This window comes from Miscanthus floridulus, chromosome 2, assembly GCF_019320115.1.
Source record: "Miscanthus floridulus cultivar M001 chromosome 2, ASM1932011v1, whole genome shotgun sequence".
NCBI classification, from domain to species: Eukaryota; Viridiplantae; Streptophyta; class Magnoliopsida; order Poales; family Poaceae; genus Miscanthus; species Miscanthus floridulus.
The window spans coordinates 132,004,514-132,027,812 of record NC_089581.1 but is presented as its reverse complement, the minus strand read 5'-3'; the positions used below and the strand labels follow the sequence as shown (position 1 = coordinate 132,027,812).

The following is a 23,299-nucleotide window of genomic DNA, read 5'->3' as shown; positions in this document are numbered from 1 at the left end:
CCTCTGCTGCTGCCAAGGCTAGTAGCAAACAAACAGACTCCATGCACGCTACTGGCGCTATCGGGTTCATAAACCCGGGGTCCCTCATGGACTGGCTTCCCAGCAAAGGCTTAGCCCAGCAGACGATGTTGCAAATGACGCGCAACTCCTAGGCCGGCTCAAATACCTAAACAATAGGCCAGAAGAGCGATCCAAATCTTTGACCAGAAGGCCTCGGTAAGGAGGAACAACACTCGCTTCCAACTCTAGCCCGCCTCTCTGACCGGAAGGCCTGGCCAAGGAGGAACAATGCTTGCTTCTGACTTCGGCTCGCCTCTCTGACCGGAAGACCTGGCCAAACACCATTTCTGACTCTAACCCATGACTCCGACCGGGGATGCACCGAACATCTGCTTACAACACTTTTCCAACTAGCACTATCGGAGCTGACTAGGACTAACCGACCGAGGACCCCCGCTCGGTAAGGACTAGGAAACGGATGGAGCAAGTAAGGTAGGGCACTCAAGTCAACCACAATACCGAGGACTCTACCCTGCACACCTATAGGACAATAACCAATAGGACATGTAAGAAGGGTGCTGTGCAACCTTCCAGGCATGCTAGAACCCAAGCAGTGTTGTGGGCGCCGATATTTGCCCTATAGTGTTGTGGGCGCCATCAACTCCCATACTAGACAAATGCGGTAAGGTTCCCCCCACATGCTTCTGGGCATCAATAGTGTTGTGGGCGCCATCATTTACCATACATTGTAAATGACGGTAAAACCTCCCACATGCGTCTAACAACAATAGTGTTATGGGCGTCTACCATCATCTTGTACCCAATGACATGAGCAACAATACTTGGTAGCATACGTACTCTCTCTCTCACTTGTAAGGCCGTCCCCTTCATCTCTAAAAGGGGATGCACTCTCTCCCAACAAAGAGATCCCTCAGTCCACAACAACTCGAACAACACACACGATTCGAACGACCAAGGATCTGAATGAACAACAAACGTTTGAACACTTAGCACAGAGCGAAGCTCCTATCACTCTCGGCCCTTTAGACCAGAGTTCGACCGGACCTCTTGTATCCCCCATCTTTCTCCCTTCTGTTTGTAACCCCACATCAAACTTTGAGCACCTAGGCTCAGGAATAAAGTCACCGACCGACTCAAACTAGACGTAAGGCACATTGCCTAAACTAGTATAAACCCTGTGTCATTAAGTGGTTGGCCACATCAGATCACAACATACAGCGAGATCCTCTCCATTCTGGATGCCTACTCAGGCTATCACCATATTGCGATGAAAGAGTCTGATCAACTCACAACCTCGTTCATCACCCTGTATGGTTCGTACTGTTATGTAACCATGCCTTTTAGTCTAAAGAATGCTAGCGCCACCTACCAAAGGTGCATGCAGCAATGCTTCACCAACCAAATTGACCCGCTCGATCAGCCTGATCAAGCCGAGAGGCCGAAACCAACAATCGACATCTATGTTGATGACATAGTGGTCAAAACGGCTCAAGCTTGTGATCTGATCGTAAACCTCCGAAGGTTCAACAGCAAATTGAATCCTAAGAAATGTGTTTTTGGAGTTCTGAAGGGGAAGCTGCTTGGATACATTGTGTTCGAGCACGGTATCAAGGCCAACCCCAAAAGATCATGGCCATCTCCAACATGGGCCCTATATGCAACGTCAAGGGCGTACAAAGGCTCACTGGCTATCTGGCTGCCCTGAGCCGATTCATCTCCTGGCTCGGTGAACAGAGGATGCTAGTCTACAAGCTCCTCAAAAAGACGGACGCCTTCATCTAGACTAAGGAAGCTCAGTAGGCTCTAGAGAGCCTCAAAGCATCACTGACGTCGGCCCCAATCCTTGTCTCTACCGAACAGGGAGAACCCCTCCTCCTCCATGTCGCAGCGAGCAACCATGTGGTGAGCACCACCCTAGTAATCGAAAGGGAGGAGCCAGGACACCACCTTAAGGTCTAGCGACCCATATACTTCATCAGGGAGGTACTCACTGACCCCAAGGTCCAGTACCCCTAGGTGTAGAAACTTCTATACGTCGTGCTAATGGTGACCCAGAAGCTTCTACACTACTTCACCGACCATGAAGTCATGGTCGTCACTTCATACCCGCTCAGGGACATCGCCCGCAACCGTAATGCCATGGGATGGATCTCCAAGTGGGCACTCGAACTCATGGGCCACGACATCAAGTATATCCCCTGTACCACTATTAAATCTCATGCTCTCGTGGATTTTATCACCAAATGGATGGAGGTCCAGCTACCGACCCTAGATGTCACCCACGAGTACTAGACAATGTACTTCGATGGGTCCGTAATGGTGTCTGGCTTGAGGGTTGGAGTGGTTTTGATCTCCCCAGATGGGAGTAGGCTCTGCTATGCCATCCGCCTCCATATCTCAGCCTCAAACAATGCCACAGAATATGAGGCCCTCATCAATGGACTACGCATCGCCATCGAGCTCAGCGCTATGCGACTCTACGTTAGTGATGACTCGGAGTTGGTCGTGGACCAAGTCATGAAGGAGTCCTCCTACAAAACCCCCCTCATGGCAGCATAACTGCTAGGAGGTGCGCAAGCTCGAGGACAAATTCTAGGGGATCGAGCTGCATCACGTCCCCCAAAAGGACAACGATGCCGCTGATTTTCTCGCAAAATTGGCTGCCAGGCGAGATCCATCTCCGAGTGGGATCTTCATCAATGATCTCCACAAGCCATCCGCCCACATCCTAGAAGGTCCGATTTAGACACACCCCAATGCTGAGCTGGTGCTCGGGGGCTCCGACCACAGTGTCTCTATGACAACGTCGCCCGCTGATGTCATAGTGTTGGCACTTGATCAAACCGCCTAGCTTGCGCCACTACTCGCCTACCTCATCTAGGAGGTTCTCCCACCCGAAAGGACTGAAGCTTGATGGATTACTCGACATGCCAAGACCTTCATCACGCTCGGCGACGAACTCTACAAACGAAGTCCATCGGGGGTGCTCATGAAGTGCATCCCTACCAACCAGGGGAAACAGCTCCTCCTCGAGGTCCATACCAGGATCTACGGACATCATGTGACCCCAAGGTCGCTGGTCAGAAAAGCCTTTCACCAAAGTTTTTACTGGCCCACCGCACTACAAGATGTAGAGGAGGTCATCCGTAGGTGTGAGGGATGCCAATTCTATGCTTGGCAAACTCATTTGCCGGCGTAAGAGCTTCAAACCATCCCCATCACCTGGCCGTTTGTGGTTTGGGTCCTCGACATGGTAGGTCCCCTCAAAAAGGGCCTGGGCGGCTTCACTCACCTGCTCGTAGCAGTCGACAAGTTCACCAAGTGGATAGAGGCCAAGCCCATCACCAACATCCGCTTGGAAGAGGCGGTCAAATTCTTCCTCAACATCATCTACCGGTTCGGCGTTCCTAACTGTATCATCACTGACCACAGAACTAACTTCACCAGGAAGAAGTTCCTAGACTTTAGTGATGGATACGACATCAGGATTGACTGGGCCTCGGTCGGACATCCACATACTAACGGTCGGGTCGAGCGTGCTAATGGCAAGGTCCTCCAAGGACTTAAGCCACACATCTTTGACCGACTCAACAAGTACGCTGGGCAATGGGTTGCAGAGGTCTCAACGATCCTCTAGAGCCTAAGAATGACCCCAAACCGATCCACAGGGTTCACACCCTTCTTCTTGGCCTACGGAGCTAAAGCAGTGCTGCCCTTCGACCTCGACCATGGTGCCCTAATAGTGAAGGCTTTCAACCACGACCGGGCCACGAAGGCTCAGAAAGACGCTATCGACCTACTCGAGGAGGCCCGCAAGACGACCATCATCCGCTCTGCTTTCTACCAGCAAACTCTCCGCAGGTACCACAAAAGGAAGATCAGGGGGAGGATCCTCGAAGTTGGTGATCTCGTACTTCGGAGGACCCAATCATCGAAGGAGAAGCACAAACTCTCTCCACCATGGGAAGGTCCCTATACAGTGACCGAGGTAATCTGACCAGGCACCTACCGACTGAAGGACAACAACGACAACATTCTCACCAACACTTGGAACATTTAATAGCTACATCGTTTTCCCCTAAATTCGGTCTTACCGATTTTATCAACACTTGCTCCTGTAAAGCACCCCAGCCTAAACACTTTCAACCCGGGTCACTCGGGGGCTCCATGAGGGTACAATACTACTATAAGGGTACAATACTACCTCTCTTTTTACTATCACATGGTAAAAACTTTTTGCTCGAACAAAAGGGCATTCCATTCCTTTGATTACCCTACGTGACTTTGTTTTTACTCTCGACCGAGCGCACCCCGCCATGACCTACGGTTATGAGCAGCCGAGCCTCGCAGGCCATGCCTAGGTTCTTAAAGTTGCAGCCTATGGAATGAATGGGTAGGTGCGAAAAAGAAAGGATAAAAACAATGCTATGCTAGGATAAAAAATAAGGAACGGATAGTGATTCTATCACAAAGCAGAACTGAGGTATTCATACAAAAACTGTTCACATGGGGGCTCCCCCACAAACTTAACGGTTACATTTGCTGACTACTTCTACTCCAAATACTACTGTGGCTGCTTGGCAGCATCTTCTAATGCCAAAGGTGAGGCCACAGCACATGCCACCAGACATAACCACCACCACAAGGGCCCCGCCTGGTTTCGCTCCCTCGACTTTGGCGAGCACAACGGATACCTCAAGGGCGTCACACCCTTAGATGCTCAGCAGAAGAGCATGGAGCTTCGAGCTTTCTCATGCAGCCAAGGCAGCTCCTGGATAGGGATGCTGCTCGTCAAAGCATGGCCACCATGGTTGAAGGATGTCTCATCAAACTTGATGAACTAGACGACCTGAGCGGCTACGAGGGTGAAACCCCCCACCAGCATAGTCCTGGGTGGCTTCCCCTTCGACAAGGATCGCCTAGAGAAGATTCACCAGAAGGAGTCCACGTGCGGCTCCATCCCGATGAAAGCCTCGTAGATGGTGATGAAGCCGATGACGTGGAGTACCCTCCAGTGCGCCACCTCCTTCGGTGGAAACAGCCCCTTCTCGACGAAGGTGGCCAGCACCACCTCATCTACGCTAGATGACCTCAAGCTCGACATTGTGCTCCAAAATCACGAACAGGTCTATGAGTTCTCCTTTCCCTCTCCCTTCCCCTATTTAAAGAAGAACCGGAGTAGTTGAGGAAAGGTGAAAGGATTGGCGCGAGAAACCCTCTCCCTTCCCCCATTCAATGTGGATGGGAAACGATGGGATGCGCCCTGACTGATGGGACGCACCCTGCCCAATGGAATGGTGCCTAGTCAAACAGGATGTGGCCTATGTATGGCCCACCACTACCACATGCCGAGCGCAAGAAACAAAGTGCCACCACACGCAGGCAGCCCTCCGCCTTCCCAGGCGGGACTTGGAAAGGCCCAACTATGGGATCTCCACCCAGGAGAGACCATCGGGCTTCCGGAGTCGATTGGATGGCTTAGGCAAACACTGAGAGACAGGTAAGGAGTAGAGGGACGCCCCATGTGGGCCATGTCGACTCCATCATGAACGACGAGCGTGGATCCCGGTCTGACATTTCCGATTGGAGCTCCTCAAACCCCGTCACTTGAGTCATCAAGGTAACATTATCAACACCCACTATTTCTTTATATAATCATTCATTCATCTATACACGCATTCATTCATTCCATACATCCGAGGCATTGCATATGCAGTTAAATGCATCACAACGCTCTGTGTTGCATCATGAAGCGGCAGTTGCCTCATTCAACATGAGCAACGACTGACCGGGGTTCGAAGGCGGCTCACGAAGGGCTCGAGGCCGCCTCGCATCAAACAGAGCCAGGGGAGAAAATGCAGATAAGCCTCGAGCAGCCCTCACCCAGTCTACCCCAAAGCAGATAGGGTCATCTCAACCTTCTCATTCGATCCTAACCTCGAGCCAAACTGATAGAATCTCCATCGAGGGGAGGGCAGTGGGCCACCCGGGTCAGTCTCTGGAACAACCCAAGCATCTGTCAGGTTGCAGGTTAGGAGCAATGGAATGTCACATGAGGGCTATGCTGACCCCATCACAAATGATGGACCTGAATTTCACTCAAACGTGCCCATTAGCGAGCTCACCGAGCGTGTCACTCGATCCATCGAGACAAGCGACGTTAGCTCAGCCCCTCCGGTTGTGAAAAACCGCGGATAGGGTAACGTACGAAAACTCCAACTCAACCTAACCCCTACCAAGCCCAATGGCTCTTAGGGGCTCAAGGCGCTGAAAGGTCCTTGTTTGGTTTTGGTAATTGAGTGACAACTTAGGTGGACTAATTGTGTTTATGTGAGATACACAGGTGATTAGTCCACAGGTACATGTGTGTGAGCAACATATGCCATGAAGGTGAAAATGGCTTGGAGATGTTGCAAAGCTCACACATGTGATGATGAAGGAGCTTATTGCACATGAGACATGACATTGAGTCATGTGATCAAGGTGGAGAAGATCAAGACAAGACTTGGCTTGATGGACCGGTTGCAAGCGTGAAGGGCAAGTCGAAGGCTTTGGAGTGATGGACCGCGTGGCGGTGAAGCTTGAGCAAGACTTGGCGCCGATGGACGATGGCAACGGTGAAGAGCAAGTGAAGTCAAGATCGATGAACCAATATGATCATGTGATGATATGAAGTGGATCATATCATTGTTGATCGTGTTGGTGCATGTGTTGCATCGACATTGGAGGAGATGGAATGGAATGCGCAAGGCAAAGGTATAACCTAGGGCATCTCATTTCACCGGTCATAGGTGTGTAGAGAAGTTTATGACTGGGTTTAGGATAGATGGCCGTACTATCAAGAGGGGCAAACTTGTTTGCATATCGGTCATCTAGTGCCACTCGAGTGATCTAACTTTGCATTGTCGCTAGGATCGAGTGGCGTGGCAAGTTGAGTGGCTAACATCCTTTGGGAAATGATTGTGAAAATGCTAACTCACTTACACACGGTGGTGTACACTTGGTGGTGTTGGCACATTTACAAAGGCGGTGGTGTTTGCAGGGTTGAGATGGATTCGGCGCTTTCGGGAAAATGGAATGCCTATTTTCTATTGCGCCGGATGCAAATTCTTGTGGTTAGCACACTTGAGCAAGGGTGAAGAGAATGGAGAAGATGCTGGCATCGGTCAACTGACCGGACGCTGGATCTAAATGCACCGGACGCTGGAAGGCTACGTCCGGTCAGGCTGACGTATGGTGACGCAGTAGCTGGAGTGTGACCGGACGCTGGCTGCGTCCGATCGCGTTCGACCGGACGCGTCCGGTCATGCTCGGGAGCTTACTGGAAACGACCGGACGCTGGGGGTTCAGCGTCCGGTCAGTTGAAGCTGCTGCGTCCGGTCAGGTCAAGTGACCATTGGAACCGGGACACGTGGTCGTCTGCGGGCGACCGGACGCTGAGGTCCAGCGTCCGGTCAACGCGACCGGAGCGTCCGGTCGGCCCGACCGTTGCCCAGTGAAGGGGTAACGACTAGTTTAGCCCTTGGGGCTATAAATAGAAGTGGCCTTCGGCCATGGCTGGTGCTGAGCACCTCAAGGGACTTAGTGTCCATGCTTGTGAGTGCTTGGGAGCCCTCCATCACACATATACTTGATAGTGATCATTCGATTGTGTGAGTGAGCGATTCTAGTGCGATTGCATCGTGAGGTTGCATCGAGTGGCACTAGGTGATCGAGTTGCAAGCCGGTGGTGCTTGTTACTCTTGGAGGTTGCCACCTCCTAGACGGTTTGGTGGTGGTCTCCGTCGAAGCGCGCAAGAAGCTTGTGCGGCGCTCTGGAGAAGTGCTTGTGAGGGGCATTGTGCTCGCCCTGCGGGAGCCGCAAAGAGCAACTCTAGTAAAAGCGTGTCATTGAGCTACCCTCACTCAAGGGGTTGGTTCTTGCGGCGCCCGACGTGCGGGCTTAGCGGGTGATGCTAATTAGCCGCCGAACCACCAAGTGAGCGGTCGACACAATGGGGACTAGCGTGTTGGCAAACACGTGAACCTCGGGAGAAAAATCATCGTGTCAACTTTATTCTTCCTGTTGGTTTGCATCCCCATTACACAAGCTTGCAATTACTTTTATACATATTAAGCTTGTGTAGTTGCTCTTGTAATTAGATAGCTTGTGTAGCTTGCTAATTACCTTCTTGCTTGTGTAGCATAGAAGTAGCTCCCTTGCGTGGCTAATTTGGTTTTAGTAACCTTGTTAGTCACATTGCTTAGTTTGTGTAACTAAGTATTTGCGCTCTCTAATTAGGCATTGGTTGCCTTGTTATTGAGCATTGCTAGTGAGCTTAGTTAGCTTTGTGCTTTTGCTTACTAGCATGTGTAGGAGCTCCCTTGTTGCTTAAAGTACTAGTGGCATAGGTTTGTGTAACCTTGCTCCTAGAATTGTTTAGGAGAGCTCTAACTAGCCCGGCATCTTTGTTGCATAATTGTTATCTTTGCAAGGTGCTAGTGAACATATATAGTGGGGTATAGTCTTGGCTAGACCGATAGTTTTAATTCCGCATTTGTATCGGTTAGCCGACGCGATTAAGTTTTAGAAAAGACTATTCACCCCCCCTCTAGTCGCCATCTCGACCCTTCAGGCGCCCAATGCTAGGATCCGCGACTCCATCTCGCTCGATCCCTAAAAACTACCTTGGCTGCGCCCGACGCCAGGATCCATGACTTTGTCTCGCCCGATCTCTAAACTGCCTTGGCTGCGCCCGATGCTAGGATCCACGACTTTGTCTCACCCGATCCCTAAAAACTACCTCGGCTGTGCCCGATGCCAGGATCCACGACTCTATCTTACCCGATTCCTAAACTACCTCAGCTGTGCCCGATGCCAGGATCCGCGACTCTGTCTCTCCCGATCCCTAAATAGCCTCGGCTGCACCCGACGCCAGGATCCGTGACTCTGTCTCCCCCGATCCCTAAACTACCTTGGCTATGCCTGATGCCAGGATCTGCGACTCCATCTCGCTTGATCCCTAAACTACCTCGGCCGCGCTCGACGCCAAGATCCATGACTCCATCTCGCCTGATCCATAAATTGCCTCGGCTGCATCCGACGCTAGGATCCATGACTCTGTCTCGCCCAATACCTAAATTGCCTTGGCTGCGCCCGATGCTAGGATTTGCGAACACCGTCTCGCCCGATTCCTAAAACTACCTCGGCTGCACCCGACACTAGGATTAACGACTCCGTCTCGCCCGATCCCTAAACTGCCTCGGCTGCGCCCGACGCTAGGATCCGCGAACTCCATCTCGCCCGATCCCTAAAAACTGCCTCGGCTACACCCAACGCCAGGATCCGTGACTCTGTCTCGCCCAATCCCTAAACTGCCTTGGCTGCGCCCGATGCTAGGATTTGCGAACACCGTCTCGCCCGATCCCTAAAACTGCTTCGGCTGCACCCGACGCCAGGATTCACGACTCCGTCTCGCCCGATCCCTAAACTGCCTCGGCTGCGCCCGATGCTAGGATCCACGAACTCCATCTCGCCCGATCCCTAAAAACTGCCTCGGCTACACCGAACGCCAGGATCCATGACTGAGTCTCGCCCGGTCCCTAAAACATGCCCGCTGACAAAAACCCCTAGGCAATTCTACCCAAATCACTCGGGGGCTCAGGGGCTACACCCATGGGTGCGCTCTCACGCACCCGCTGATGAAACAAAACTTCCCCTATGGGCAACACGAAACCCCCCTAGATGATTCTACCCGAATCGCTTGGGGGCTCGAGGGCCACACCCACGGGTGCGCTCACGTGCACCCACTATCAAGACAAAAATCCCCATACGATTCTACCCGAATCACCCGGGGGCTCGGGGGCTCCTATCGGGTTCATAAACCCGAGGCCCCTCATGGACCGGCTTCCTAGCAAAGGCTCGGCCTAGCAGATGATGTTACGAATGATGCACAACTCCTAGGCCGGCCCAAATACCTAAACGATAGGCCAGAAGTGTGATCCAAATCTCTGACCGGAAGGCCTCGCTAAGAAGGAACAACGCTCACTTCCGACTCTAGCCCACCTCTTCGACCGAAAGGCCTGGCCAAGGGGAAACAACGCTCGCTTCCAACTCCGGCCCGTCTCTCTAACCGGAAGACCTAGCCAAACACCGCTTCTGACTCTGACCCGCGACTCCGACCGAGGATGCATTGAACCTCTGCTTCTAGCTCTTCTCCGACTGGCGTAGTCGGAGCCGACTGAGACCAACCGACTAGGGACGCCTGCTTGGTAAGGACCAGGAAATAGATGGAGCAAGTAAGGCAGGGCACTCAAGTCAACCGCAATACCGAGGACTATACCCTGCACACCTATAGGGCAGTAACTGATAGGACATGTAAGAAGGGTGTCCTGCAACCTTCTAGGCATGCCAGAACCCAAACAGTGTTGTGGGCGTCGACATTTGCCCTATAGTGTTGTGGGCGCCATCAACTCCCATACCATACAAACATGGTAAGGTTCCCCCCACATGCTTTTGGGCATCAACAATGTTGTGGGCAATGTCATTTACCATACATGGTAAATGACGGTAAAACCTCCCACATGCGTCTCACAACAACAGTGTTATGGGCGCCTACCATCATCTTGTACCCGACGGCATGAGCAACAAGACTTGGTAGCATTAGTACTCTCTCTCTCGCTTGTAAGGCCATCTCCTTCATCTATAAAAGGGGATGCGCTCTCTCCCAATAAGGAGATCTCTCAGTCCACAACAACTCGAAACAATACACACGATCCGAACGACCAAGGATCCGAACGAACAATAAACGTTCGAACACTGAGCACATAGCGGAGCTTCCGTCACTCTCAGCCCTTCATACCAGAGTCTGACCAGACCTCTTGTACCCCTAATCTTTCTTCCTTCCGTTTGTAACCCCACAACAAACTTCAAGCACCTAGGCTCAGGAATAAAGTCACCGACCAACTCAAACTGGACATAGGGCACGTTGCTTGAACTAGTATAAACCCTGTGTCATTGAGTGCTAAGCCACATCCAATCACAACGTACAACAAAACTACAAATATTTATATGTTGGTCACTTTCTGCACCGACAGATGCAAAGACTTCCTAGAAGTCGATGCCCTCGCGCTGAATAAAGCCTCGGGCAACGAGGCATGCCTTGTGCTTGATAATGGCATCGAGCTCGTCCCGCTTGACCTTGTACACCCACTTCAGACTGATCGGACGACATCCTAGAGGTGGATTGATGAGCTGCCATGTCTCATTTTCCTTGATCGCCTTCATCTCCTCCAGCATCGCTCGTCGCCAGTTTCCATCGTGCTCCGCCAGCGCGAATGTGGGTGGTTCCTTTGCACTGATGAGCAACAGCTCTTGGTCATTGAGCAGCCGACAAGCCAGGCCCAAGGGCCCTGTGCCATCGATGATGTCATCCAGCCTGCGGAACCACACCTCCTCACCTTTGTGGAAGGCATCCACGAACCCGGTGATGTCACTTGGAGGTGAGGTGAACTCGATCGGCATCGATGGAGTTCCCTGTTCCACTGGAGTGCTCGGCACAGCACCTAGAGTGCTTAGCATCCCGGTTGCAGTGCTTGGCACTACTCCTGGATAGCTCGTCACCACTCCTAGAGTGTTCTGCACCCCTCCGGGAGTGCTCGGCACATGTCTTGCAGTGGTCGGCACCACTGCAAGACCCCTCGGCTCCACTATGGGAGTGCTCGACACCCGTCCTAAAGTGGTTGCCACCACTGCAGAACCTCCCAGCACCACTCCTTGCGTGCTCGGCATCCCTCCAGGAGTGCTCGGCACTCCTCCCTGAGTGCTCGGCATCCCTCCCAAAGTGCTTGGCACTGCCTCAGGAGTGCTTGGCTCTGTTGCTGGAGTGCTCGGCACCCCTCCTAGAGTGCTCAGCACCTCTTCCCCAGCGTCTCCACCACCATAGATGACTAAGTGCTCGACGATGAAGGTGCTAGTGAAGCCGCTAGCTTCCCCTGTGCTTAGACTGTTCTAGTCCAAAGTCATCTTCTCGTCAAACACAACATCGCGCGAGACAAGAACCTTGTCTCCACGTGGGTCGTAGAGCCGGTACGCCTTGGTACCCTTCGCGTAGCCTAGGAACACCATCGGTGTGCTCCTGTCCTCTAGCTTGGTGAGGATCGGCTTTGTCTTCCGGACGTGGCCAATGCAGCCAAATGTTCAGAGGAAGGACATGCTCGGCTTGCGCCCATACCAAGTTTTGAACGGTGTCTTGCCTATTAGGGCCTTGGTCGAAGTGCAGTTGAGGATGAACATCGCCGTGATCATCGCCTCACCCCAGAACCTTGTCGGCATGCCTTTGGCCTTCATCATTGATCGAGCCATGCCGACCACCATTTGGTTCTGCCTCTCCACCACGCCATTCTGTTGTGGCAAGTACGGCACGGTGTGGTGTCGCACCACACCCTGATCCACGCAGTACGCAGCGAACTCCACCGAAGTGAATTCGCCGCCGTGATCAGTCCTCAGCACGTGGAGCTTCTTGCCGCTCTCGGCCTCCACGTGCATCTTGAACTTCTTGATCACCGCCGTCGCTTTATTCTTGCTCGTTAGGAGTTGTAGCCACATGTAGCGACTGCAATGATCCATGAGCAGGAGGAAGTATCACCGACCACCATTTGTGGCTGGCGTGATTGGCTCGTAGAGGTCGTCGTGGATGAGCTGGAGAGCATCTTTTGTGCGATACTTGGCCACCTTTGGGAACGGTAGCCTCCTCTGCTTCCCGGCCAGGCAGTTGTCACACAGCTCACCTCCATGCTTAATGTGGGGTAGCCCTCAGACCATCTACTCTAGCCAACCAAGCGCGTCGAAGCTGAGATGTCTGAACCGGGTATGCCACAACCACGGTTCCTCGGTGTGCCTTGCCGCTAGGCACACTGGCTGCTCTACCTTCAGGTCAAGTAGGTACAACCGATTTAGGGACCTCTTCACCTTGGCGAGAAGGCGCTGCTCCTGGTCCCTAATCCTAAGGACTCCGTCCTTGATCAGCACTTTGCTACCGTGCTCATCCAGCTGACCAATGCTGATGATGCTTGAACGCAGCCGCGTGATGTAATATACATCCGTTAGTGCGCGGTGCTTCCCGTTCTGGCACCTGAAGATGATGGTGTCGTGCCCTTGGATTGCCACCCTTAAGCCGTCACCAAACTTCACCGTACCGGTAACATCGTCGTCGAGCTCGGAGAAGGCTGCTTTGGAGCCCGTCATGTGGTTGCTAGCACCAGAGTCCAGATACCACCGCTGCTCCTGATCGACGCCCACACATCCGAGGTGGACTTAGGCGCGTGGTTCGTCGAGGTTGACAGCCTTCAGGGCCTTCTCAGGTCCTTCCACCGTCGTCACCTCTTCCTTCTCCTCGGCCTCGACGTTGTGCAGTGCACAGAACGTCGCCATCAAGATAGTGGCCTCATCATCATCATCAGCTTGCGCCAAATGAGCCTCAGGCTTCTTCTCTGCTTGCGATTTAGGCACTCTTGTGCCCAATGGTTCGTCTTCCCGCAGCGCTGGCAGACGTTGGGGTCGACCTGCTTCTTCTTCTCCGAAGAAGCCTTGCCGCGGCGCTTGCCATTGCCACCGTGGCTAGAGGAGGCTACCCCAGAGTTCCTCTGAGCAGCCCACTCCTCCTCTGTCAGCAGTAGTTTACTGCTGTCATTCGTTGCTATCGCCTGCTCCAGACGCTTGTCCACCGCCCGTAGACAGCCTGTCACATCTTCGATAGTGAGGGTGGACAAGTCTAGTATCATCTCTATGAAGAGAGCGATCTGAATATACTTTGCTGGCACAGAGTGGAGGTACTTGGAGACCGTCTCCTCTTTGTCGATGGTGACGCCGTGGCTCTTCAGCTTGCTGATGAGCGTCTGCAAGCGGAGGGAGAAATCCCCCACCGTTTCACCATCCTTAAACTTGAGGTTGACGTACTCCTACTTCAGAAGCTAGGCCGTCGCTTTCTTTGCGCGGTCGGAACTGACGCGCATCGCCGCAATAGCCTCCCACACCTCCTTAGCAGAGCTCTCCACACCTCCTTAGCAGAGCTCTTCGCCCCCAATGGCTCCCTGTACTCCGTCGGTACAGCAGTGATGATAGCCTCCAACGCTGACATGTTATCTTCCTCATTTTTGGTGCCTTTGTCAACAGCATTCCAGAGCCGTCGGGCTCTGAGCTTGAACTTTATGGTCACCGACCACTCTCCATAGTTGGTGCGAGTCAGCGTCGGCCAACTGGTGCAGCTGACCCCCCGCACCGTGCGAACAACGACGTCCTGTCGTGGTTGGGCAGCCACAATAGTGCCACTGTTGTTGCCCATTTCTGAACCGTTCGTCATCGCCAGCGGTTAGTCCGGCGACGGCGCTTGTACGGCTCTGATACCACTTGTTAGCCCACTAGATCACGGGCTCAGGTGAGTCAACCACTCACCAGTCTTGCCGACCACGGTGGAGCACGACAGACGATGTCCGACCACACACTATGGTCAGTGGTAGAAGAAGAGAGCGAGAACCGAGCATACACACAGTACAAGCACCAGCGTTGGCCGGAGCTCGGTATAGGAGATGACAAATCTGAACTCTCTTTGTTAAGTTGCAGTGGCAAACTATATATACAACTCTACTCAATCTAGTCCTTGTACAGCTGCACTGCTGTAACAGTGACTAGATAGCACAGTAGGGCTGACTCTGGTGTCTGTTTTTGCATGTGGCTATAGTCCAACAGATGAGCCGTTCGATGTCTGTCTCTACAACGGCTACAGTACCACAGCAAGGGGCTTTTTCGACGCCGCCTTTTTTATGACCCAATTAAGTAGTCTTTCCTTGGAAGTGGATCCTATGCCCGCAGAGATGATCCATATACTGGCCAACATGCCTTTTGGTTGACGTTTTCCTTTACAAGTTCAGGTCGCTCGACAAGTTGCCTGAGAGCCAGGTTTTGCCACAAGGCCTACGACAGCTCATCAGTTTAATATGCGACGCCATTGAACAAGACCCGATGCCGATCTTGGAGAAGCTTCCTTGCCTAGTGGTGCTCATGTTATCAGGGTATCAAGGCCACACCATGTTCTGTTCTGCCCAAGGGTTCCCTCGGCTGCAAGAGTTGGACCTTTCTTTTTTGTATATTGAGGAGTGGAGAATGGAGGGTGAGGCAATGCCAAGGCTCTCATGCCTGACGCTTGTTCGTTTCCGAACCTCAAGAAGCTCCCGGAGGGGCTTCTTCACCTTCCGTCCCTCAACGAGCTTCATCTGCATGCCATGGACCTGAATTCTGATGATGACATCACATGGAAAAGGCTGGATGGGAAAGGATGCAAGGTAGGCGACTGATTTACCTCCCCTCTTTTTTTTTTCTCCCTTCTATCAATCAATATTTAAACAGCGATTCATATTGGCCATAAACTCTCTCTCTCAGAATAGGTCATTTTATCGTTCTTACCGGACTAGATGAGCAATTGGATTCGTAACTGGAACACAATTTATTGTCTGCATTTTGCAGGTGATGGTTATGTAGTAGGACCTCAAGCCATGTAATTTGCACGGCAGCCTTCGTCTGACCATCTGGCGATTGGTTGTCACACAATGCATGAGATGAAGGTTTCTGGTTGTCAATTGTCCTTGAGGATTTGCATTTTTGGCGCGCTCTCTAGTATTTCTGGTGTGTTTTAAGCTATACCCCCGAGTTGTATTGAGTATGCTGGATAGTGGAGATGTGTAGATGAAATTGTGATGGATAATATACATATGCATGTGAGTAGTTGTGTGAGCCTTAAGATGTCTTATCTAGGTTGCATAAGAACAAGTCGGATTAACTAGTTCACAGGACGCCACATGCTCCTTGAGCGAGGATCGGCCGAGGCTAGTCATGGACAGTGCAGATGAGGGTGACAGTGTTTAGAGGGTAGAGTCACCATCATTGTAAATTTGCAGTTGGAAATCACTGACTGTAAGCGATATTTCCAGCGGCTGAGCAAAAAGACTACCAAAACCCAAATCAAATTTTGCGCTCCCGCGCCCACCGATGCCACCGTCCGCACTCCCGCGCGGCGCTCACGCCGTCCTCGTCGCCTCAGGCCACCTCCGCCACCTCGATCCGCACCTCCAGGTCCCCCCTCTCCTCCTCGCCAACTCCCTCATCGCCGCCTTCTCCCGCGCGGCCCTCCCGCGCCTCGCGCTCCCGCTCCTCCGCCGCCTCCTCGCAGGCGCGCACCCGCTCCGCCCCGACTCCTTCACCTTCCCGCCGCTCGTCCGTGCCGCCCCCGGTCCGGCCTCTGCCGCGCAGCTCCACGCCTGCGCGCTCCGGCTGGGGCTCCTCCACCCCAACGTCTTCGCCTCGGGCTCCCTCGTCCACGCCTACCTGCGTTTCGGCCGCGTCGCGGAGGCGTACAGGGTGTTCGACGAAATGCCCGATCGGGACGTGCCCGCGTGGAACGCAATGCTGTCTGGGCTGTGCCGCAACGCCCGGGCCGCGGACGCGATTGCGCTGTTCGGGAGGATGGTCGGCGAGGGGGTCGCAGGGGACGCCGTGACGCTCTCGAGCCTCCTGCCAATGTGCGCCCTGCTCGGGGATCGAGCGCTTGCTCTGGTCATGCACGTGTATGCGGTGAAGCACGGGCTCTCTGGCGAGCTATTTGTGTGCAATGCCTTGATTGATGTGTACGGGAAGCTAGGGATGCTAGCGGAGGCTCGTTGGGTGTTTGGTGGAATGGCATTACGGGATCTGGTCACGTGGAATTCGATCATTTCAGCATATGAGCAAGGTGGGAAGGTTGCTGCTGCGGTCGAGCTGTTCCATGGTATGATGGAAAGTGGGGTTTCTCCTGATGTGCTAACACTCGTTAGCTTGGCATCTGCCGTTGCTCAGTGTGGAGATGAACGCGGTGCAAAGTCGGTGCATTGCTATGTAAGGAGACGGGGCTGGGATGTGGGTGACATCATTGCCGGAAATGCGATGGTTGATATGTATGCTAAGCTGTCAAAGATTGATGCTGCCCAGATGGTATTTGATAACTTGCCTGATCGAGATGTTGTGTCTTGGAACACATTGATTACAGGGTATATGCAGAATGGACTTTCTAATGAGGCAATCAGGATATATAATGATATGCAGAATCATGAGGTTCTGAAGCCGATTCAAGGGACGTTTGTCAGCGTTTTGCCCGCATACTCGAACCTTGGTGCATTGCAGCAGGGAATGAGAATGCATGCGCTGTCGATTAAGACTGGATTAAATCTTGATGTGTATGTCAGTACTTGTCTGATAGACTTGTATGCTAAATGTGGGAAGCTAGTAGAAGCAATGCTTCTGTTTGAGCATATGCCTAGAAGGAGCACAGGTCCTTGGAATGCCATCATAGCTGGTCTTGGGGTTCATGGGCATGGTGCAAAGGCACTCAATCTCTTCTCACAAATGCAACAAGAAGGAATTAAGCCTGATAATGTCACGTTTGTTTCATTATTGGCTGCCTGTAGCCATGCTGGCTTAGTTGATCAAGGTCGGAGTTTCTTCGATTCGATGCAAACTGTTTATGGTATTGTGCCCATTGCAAAGCACTATGCATGCATGGTAGATATGCTTGGAAGAGCTGGTCAGTTGGACAAAGCTTTTGAGTTCATACAAGGCATGCCAATTAAGCCTGACTCTGCTGTTTGGGGCTCACTGCTTGGCGCCTGTAGGATTCATGGGAATGTTGAAATGGGTAAAGTGGCCTCACAAAACCTATTTGAACTTGATCCCAAGAATGTTGGATATTATGTTCTGATGTCGAATATGTATGCAAAGATTGGGAAATGGGATGGAGTTGATGCTGTTAGGTCTTTGGTCCGGCGCCAGAATTTGCAGAAGACCCCTGGATGGAGTTCAACGGAGGTGAAAGGGTCAGTGAGTGTATTTTACAGTGGCACACGGACAGAACCCCACCCTCAGCATGAAGAAATCCAGAGAGCGCTACAGGACCTTTTGGCCAAGATGAAAAGTGCAGGCTATGTTCCTGACTACAGTTTTGTCTTACAGGACGTAGAGGATGATGAAAAGGAACAGATCTTGAATAATCATAGTGAGAGATTAGCTATTTCCTTTGGCATTATAAATACTCCTCCAAGAACGCCGATCCATATATACAAGAATTTGCGGGTCTGTGGGGATTGTCACAATGCTACCAAATATATATCAAAAATAACTGAAAGAGAGATCATTGTCCGGGATGCAAACCGGTTCCACCACTTTAAAGATGGGCACTGCTCTTGTGGAGACTTTTGGTAACAGTTACACATAATATATTATTTTCCCTCGTACAACATTTTCTCTCCCTGAGTTTGCCTGGTCATCAAATGTGACTTGATGTGTTGATGAGGTTTAGGACTGAACTGAAGTATTTTGCTGATGCCAAAAGATAGAATGGTTTAATGCTTTGTCTTGCAATACAGCTGCCATATATCCTTGATCTGGTAGTGAATAACTTCGATTGAAAATGTGTTGCAGTTTTTCTTAACAGAGTTAGGCCTTTTTTTTATCTTGGGTCTTCTGGTGTTGAACCTGAGAAAATGAGTAGTTTTTGTATAGTCTGATGCTAGTATGCAGTTTTTGCCCTGCTGCCTGCCTTGTTCTTTTGGCACTTTGTCATATTTTAGGGATATTTGGATTCAAGCCACTACAATTTTCACGTTTTGGAAATTTGCCATTACAATTCGGCTAATTGGAGAATTGCCATTATAATTGTTGAGGTTGCTGATAATTGCCATTATGAACGTATCCAGCTCTCTTGGACCCACCTACAGGTGTTGTATGCCTGTTGTATTTCCGTATGGACCGAATTGCCCCTGTGGACAAAAGGATAAGGCCCGATTCCTATCTGCTTGATTCAGCGTTTCAGCCAAATGCGGCCGTGGCTTTGCATACGGACCGGCGGCGTACAGGTCTCGGCGACGGCGGTGGCTTTGCAGACCGGCGCGGGTGCATGCTGCCGCTCGTGCGGAGCCATGCGCGGCGGGCGCAAGTGGCGCGGCAGTGGCGGGCACAGGTGGCGCGGCGGTGGCGGGCGATGCTGAGGCGGCCGCGGCGGTGGCGGGCGCTGCTGAGGCGTCTGCGGCGGCTGCAGCTGACGCATGCGGGTACGGCGGGTGCAGCGGCACATGCGGCTGCGCGGACGCAGCTGTCACAGCTCGCGCATGCAGTGCGGAGGCCAGGTGCGCTCGCGCATGCAGTGCGGAGGCCAGCTGACGGTGGTGGCGCATGCAGGCTGGTGACCAGAGGCTTTGATATTTTGTCTTGTGAGACAGATGATTTGTGTAGCCTCACATTTATGAGTATTCAAAATTGAAAATTTTAACATCATTTCAGCAGCATTCATTTGGACAATAATTGCACAAAATTTGGACAGCACACAAACACATACAACATACAGAAAAAGTTCAAATGACAGATCATACATGAGGTCAAATGAACACATACACAATTTGATTATAAATGAGTTTGTAGCTCACATGACAGATCATACATGAGTGAGTCTGTAGCTCACAATAAACACCCATACAATAGAGTTCAAATGGGTACAAGTTTTCAGCTCTGATTTCACCATACAGAGTTCAAAAGAGAGTTTTTAGCTCGCATTTCACTGGCCATAACTAGAGAGTTCAAAAGAGTCTTCAGCTCGCAATTCACATGCCATAATCAGAGAGTTCAAAAGAAAATGAGTTTTCAGCTCTCATTTCACAGCCCATCAGTCATGAAGTCCTTTAGGCTTCTAACAACTTGCTTAGGTGGAGCAGCCGCTTCTTTCTTCTGCTTTTTCTTTAGCGGAGTCTTCTTCTTCTTAGGAGTCTTCTTCTTCCTCTTGGTTCCCTGAGATGGTCTAGCTTGGGATGTCCCTGCACCATCATCTCCTTGTGTTTGCCTAGTAATAGTACATACAGCATTTTAGTTACACAAATTGAAAAAAACATAAAATGGAATGAATAAGCACAAATAAACCCTCACATTGTTTCTGTTGGTCCTTTCTTTGGGTTTTTTTCAACTAATCGCCTAACCTATCTGCACACCATCCCTGGGATGCCATTTTGCCTACTCTCAACTTAGTAGTAGGACAGTTTGATCTGCACAAATATTATCATGCAACCTTGAAGCAACACCATCAATAATATGATCAGCAGGGGCTACATTATCATTTGGTTGTGCATTGCTAGGTGGCACTGGAATATAGATGTTCTCATCGTCAATTCCCACATACTCCTCGTTATCAAACATATCAGGCTCTCTTTCAGCCTCTACATCATCTCCCACTGGATGGTCAGCCTCTAATTCAACATCATCGACATCACCAACCTCTAAATCAACATCATCTCCTACTGATGCCGACTCAAACACCCTTACTACTACCTGGCAAGTCATTTCCTCCTTATACAAGTCAATCATTTGAATTTCATCAATTAAGTTGACATCCTCGTTCCGCCTTTTGTCAAAGAAAGAAATTGTGGTTGATTGGTTAGGAGCAGATTCCAGTTCAATGGAAACAATGTTCATCAACGAGTCTAATGTTAATGACCCAAACTCAACCATGTGCTTAATCACACGGCCCTTTCTGTAAGCTTTTCTACCCTGAGAATCTGCTGACCAGAAGCCTTCGACCTTTACCACTAGCGAAAACAACTCATCCCTAGCACAAATCGAGGCAGATCAAGTAAAATCCAGCACAAATGCATGTATACGAGGCTGCAGGGCCAAAATATACCTGTTGTCGCCGTCCTCCATCTCTCCAGTGGAGGAAAGTGGCAGCACAGGTGACCCAGCCATCGGGGTCACTACATCACCATGCCCACCACAGCTCCGGTCACCGCCAGCGCCAGGCCTGGAGAGCCACGACAGCCTGCGCCCGCCTCCTGCGCCCGTCTGCCTGCGCCCGAGCTCCGGTCACCGCCCGCGCCAAGCCTGGAGAGCCGCGACAGCCTGCCTGCGCCCACCCGCCTGCGCCCGCGTACCTGCGCCCGCGCCAGCCTGGAGAGCTGTGGCCGGCCGCCTGCGTCGGTCTGGAGAGCAGACGCCGCCGAGAAATGGATCGAGCTGCTAGGGTTAGTGTTTGGGGCTGAATCGATCGTAAGGCCAGGATGCCTTATCCTTTTGTCCACAGGGGCAATTCGGTCCATACGGAAATACAACAGGCATACAACACCTGTAGGTGGGTCCAAGAGAGCTGGATACGTTCATAATGGCAATTATCAGCAACCTCAACAATTATAATGGCAATTCTCCAATTAGCCGAATTGTAATGGCAAATTTCCAAAACGTGAAAATTGCAGTGGCTTGAATCCAAATATCCCCATATTTTAATACAACATCCTGGGTGATTTTAGAGGATAGAAGCATCTAACATCTGTAAAATTCGATATGTACTTCTGCATACGGTACATTTCTGGTAAAGTATCTTATACAGTTTCTGCAGACCTTAACAAACTTAATCATGAGATTTACTTGCCAAAATTGGAAGACCGCTACTCTAGAAAAAGAGAGACAAAAGACTTGAAAACACACTTTGGTAAATCTGGTCGCTGTTCTGGAAAGAAACAAATTGTCTCTGAAGTCTGTGAGCTTCGCGCTTAAATCTGTTCTTTCTTTACAGTTTCATGTTTACAAACTGTCACTGTCTCATTATTTTGCTCCAGACTGATAATGGACAAAATAATGACGCTCTCAATCTACAATACATAAAAAAGGGCGTACTTAGTGCAGAGAGCTCCCGCTCTGTGCGGGGAAGGGTGTCAGTGGCAAGCCTTATCCTCGCCTGTGCAATGCGAGGAGACCGTGACTCGAACCCGGGACCCACAGGCGGTAAGACTCTACCGCTTGCACCAGGCCCGCCCTTCCTCTCAATCTACAATACACCAGACAGAAAAACCTTTTCCTTTTGCATGACCACCCAGTTCTCTCCAACCAAATTCAGCCTGTTCGCTGGTTGGTTTCTGGGCTGATAAGCCCGGCTGGTGCTGGTTTGTTGTGAGAGAAAAACACTGTACCATGGCTGATAAGCCCTGACTGAAACCAACCAGCGAACAGTCTGATTGTGTAGTACTGTACGTCTGTACATGTCCAATCACACCCGTTGCAAAAGAGGGAAATAAATGGAGTAAATGGAGCTGTCAAACTTGGATGAGGTATCACTGGGTGAAGGTTTGCCACATGCAAGGCCACATGTCCAACATGGAATGGTTGAGGAATCATTTACTAAATAAAGTACCTTCTGGCTTTTGCATTAATGCCATAAACTCCTATGAATTATTGCAGGACATCCAAATAGTGAACTGTTGCTGGGGCCCACCTTGCTGCCTTATTATGCACAGTTGGTAATGTGACCTGGTATAGAGAGCTCTAGCGGTGGCAGAAGACAAACCCAAATGGAGGTGCTTCTTTCTGGGTAGCACTGAGGTACTGATGACAGTATGGGGCACTGCTGCTTGAGCTAGCTGCCACTTTCATCTTTTATGGATCTTAGCCATGAGTGTTGGAATTGTGATATATCAGAACCATGTTAGATGTTTGTAGCTTGTATTGTATTTTTCAACAGTAGACCCTTGGGTGACGATCACCTCGTGGTCTCGGATACCCTCCTAATGCCATGTGGTGAACTTTTCCCTGCAGGTTCCACACGCCGCCTTATCCGCCGCCTGTTGGTGTGACAGTTTTCTGAAGGAACCTTTGCTGCAGCACAAGGATGGCAACTTCACAAGGCTGAACGCAGGCGCCTCTCCTGTTGGGTGACAACGTGGTATGGTAAGGGCACATGGAAGCAGAGCAGCTCCTTGTGGCCGCATTAAGGTATAATAATATAATGTAGCAACCGCTGGTTCACCATTGCTGGATATATATTATACATGCCATACGTTGCTCCGAAACCATGAATGCCGTGCTAGTTGCTAAGTTCACCAATGGTCGTTCTTCATTCTGGTTGGGCTTTTCGTGGAGATAGATATACCTGCCCCCACATTACGAGATAGCAGGACAGCCATGTGTAATACAGTATATACATGTGTTTGTCCAGGTGAAGACTACGACAACCGAATGGTCGAGGGTGCCCCCATTGGTCGTACTACTCCAGTTTTGCTACGTCGCGGCAGCCCATGTACGCTGCCGGCTGGGAAGATCGCAGCAGGTGGGACTGTGGCAGCAGATGCATGCATGCTTGGTTCAGCTTTGCATTGGCCAGGTACATTGGAACTGTTGGGGTGCACGGCGTTGCCGTCCGGGTGTGGCAGTCGCTTGGGAACTGGGCATCTCTGTTGCAAAGTTCAG

At 51.2% G+C, this 23,299-nt stretch overlaps 1 protein-coding gene, 1 long non-coding RNA gene and 1 pseudogene across 2 annotated transcripts; 2 read left to right on the top strand and 1 right to left on the bottom strand.

Annotated features, from left to right (window-relative positions):
* LOC136537082 (putative disease resistance protein At1g50180) overlaps positions 1-15,535 on the top strand; it is a 43,356-nt pseudogene extending 27,821 nt beyond the window's left edge.
* A 507-nt stretch (positions 15,536-16,042) lies between these two features.
* On the top strand, positions 16,043-18,573 carry LOC136539708 (pentatricopeptide repeat-containing protein At4g33990-like). The gene has a single exon (XM_066531671.1). It carries the CDS (start codon positions 16,043-16,045, stop codon positions 18,281-18,283), a length of 2,241 nt encoding a protein of 746 aa, XP_066387768.1. The 3' UTR covers positions 18,284-18,573.
* Positions 18,574-19,450: 877 nt separating this feature from the next.
* LOC136539707 (uncharacterized) lies at positions 19,451-21,327 on the bottom strand. Its single transcript, XR_010779739.1, has 2 exons — positions 20,748-21,327; positions 19,451-19,913 (listed from the first exon to the last, which is right to left on the bottom strand). It is a non-coding gene; the product is annotated as an uncharacterized lncRNA (long non-coding RNA).
* Between the last annotated feature and the right edge of the window lie 1,972 nt (positions 21,328-23,299).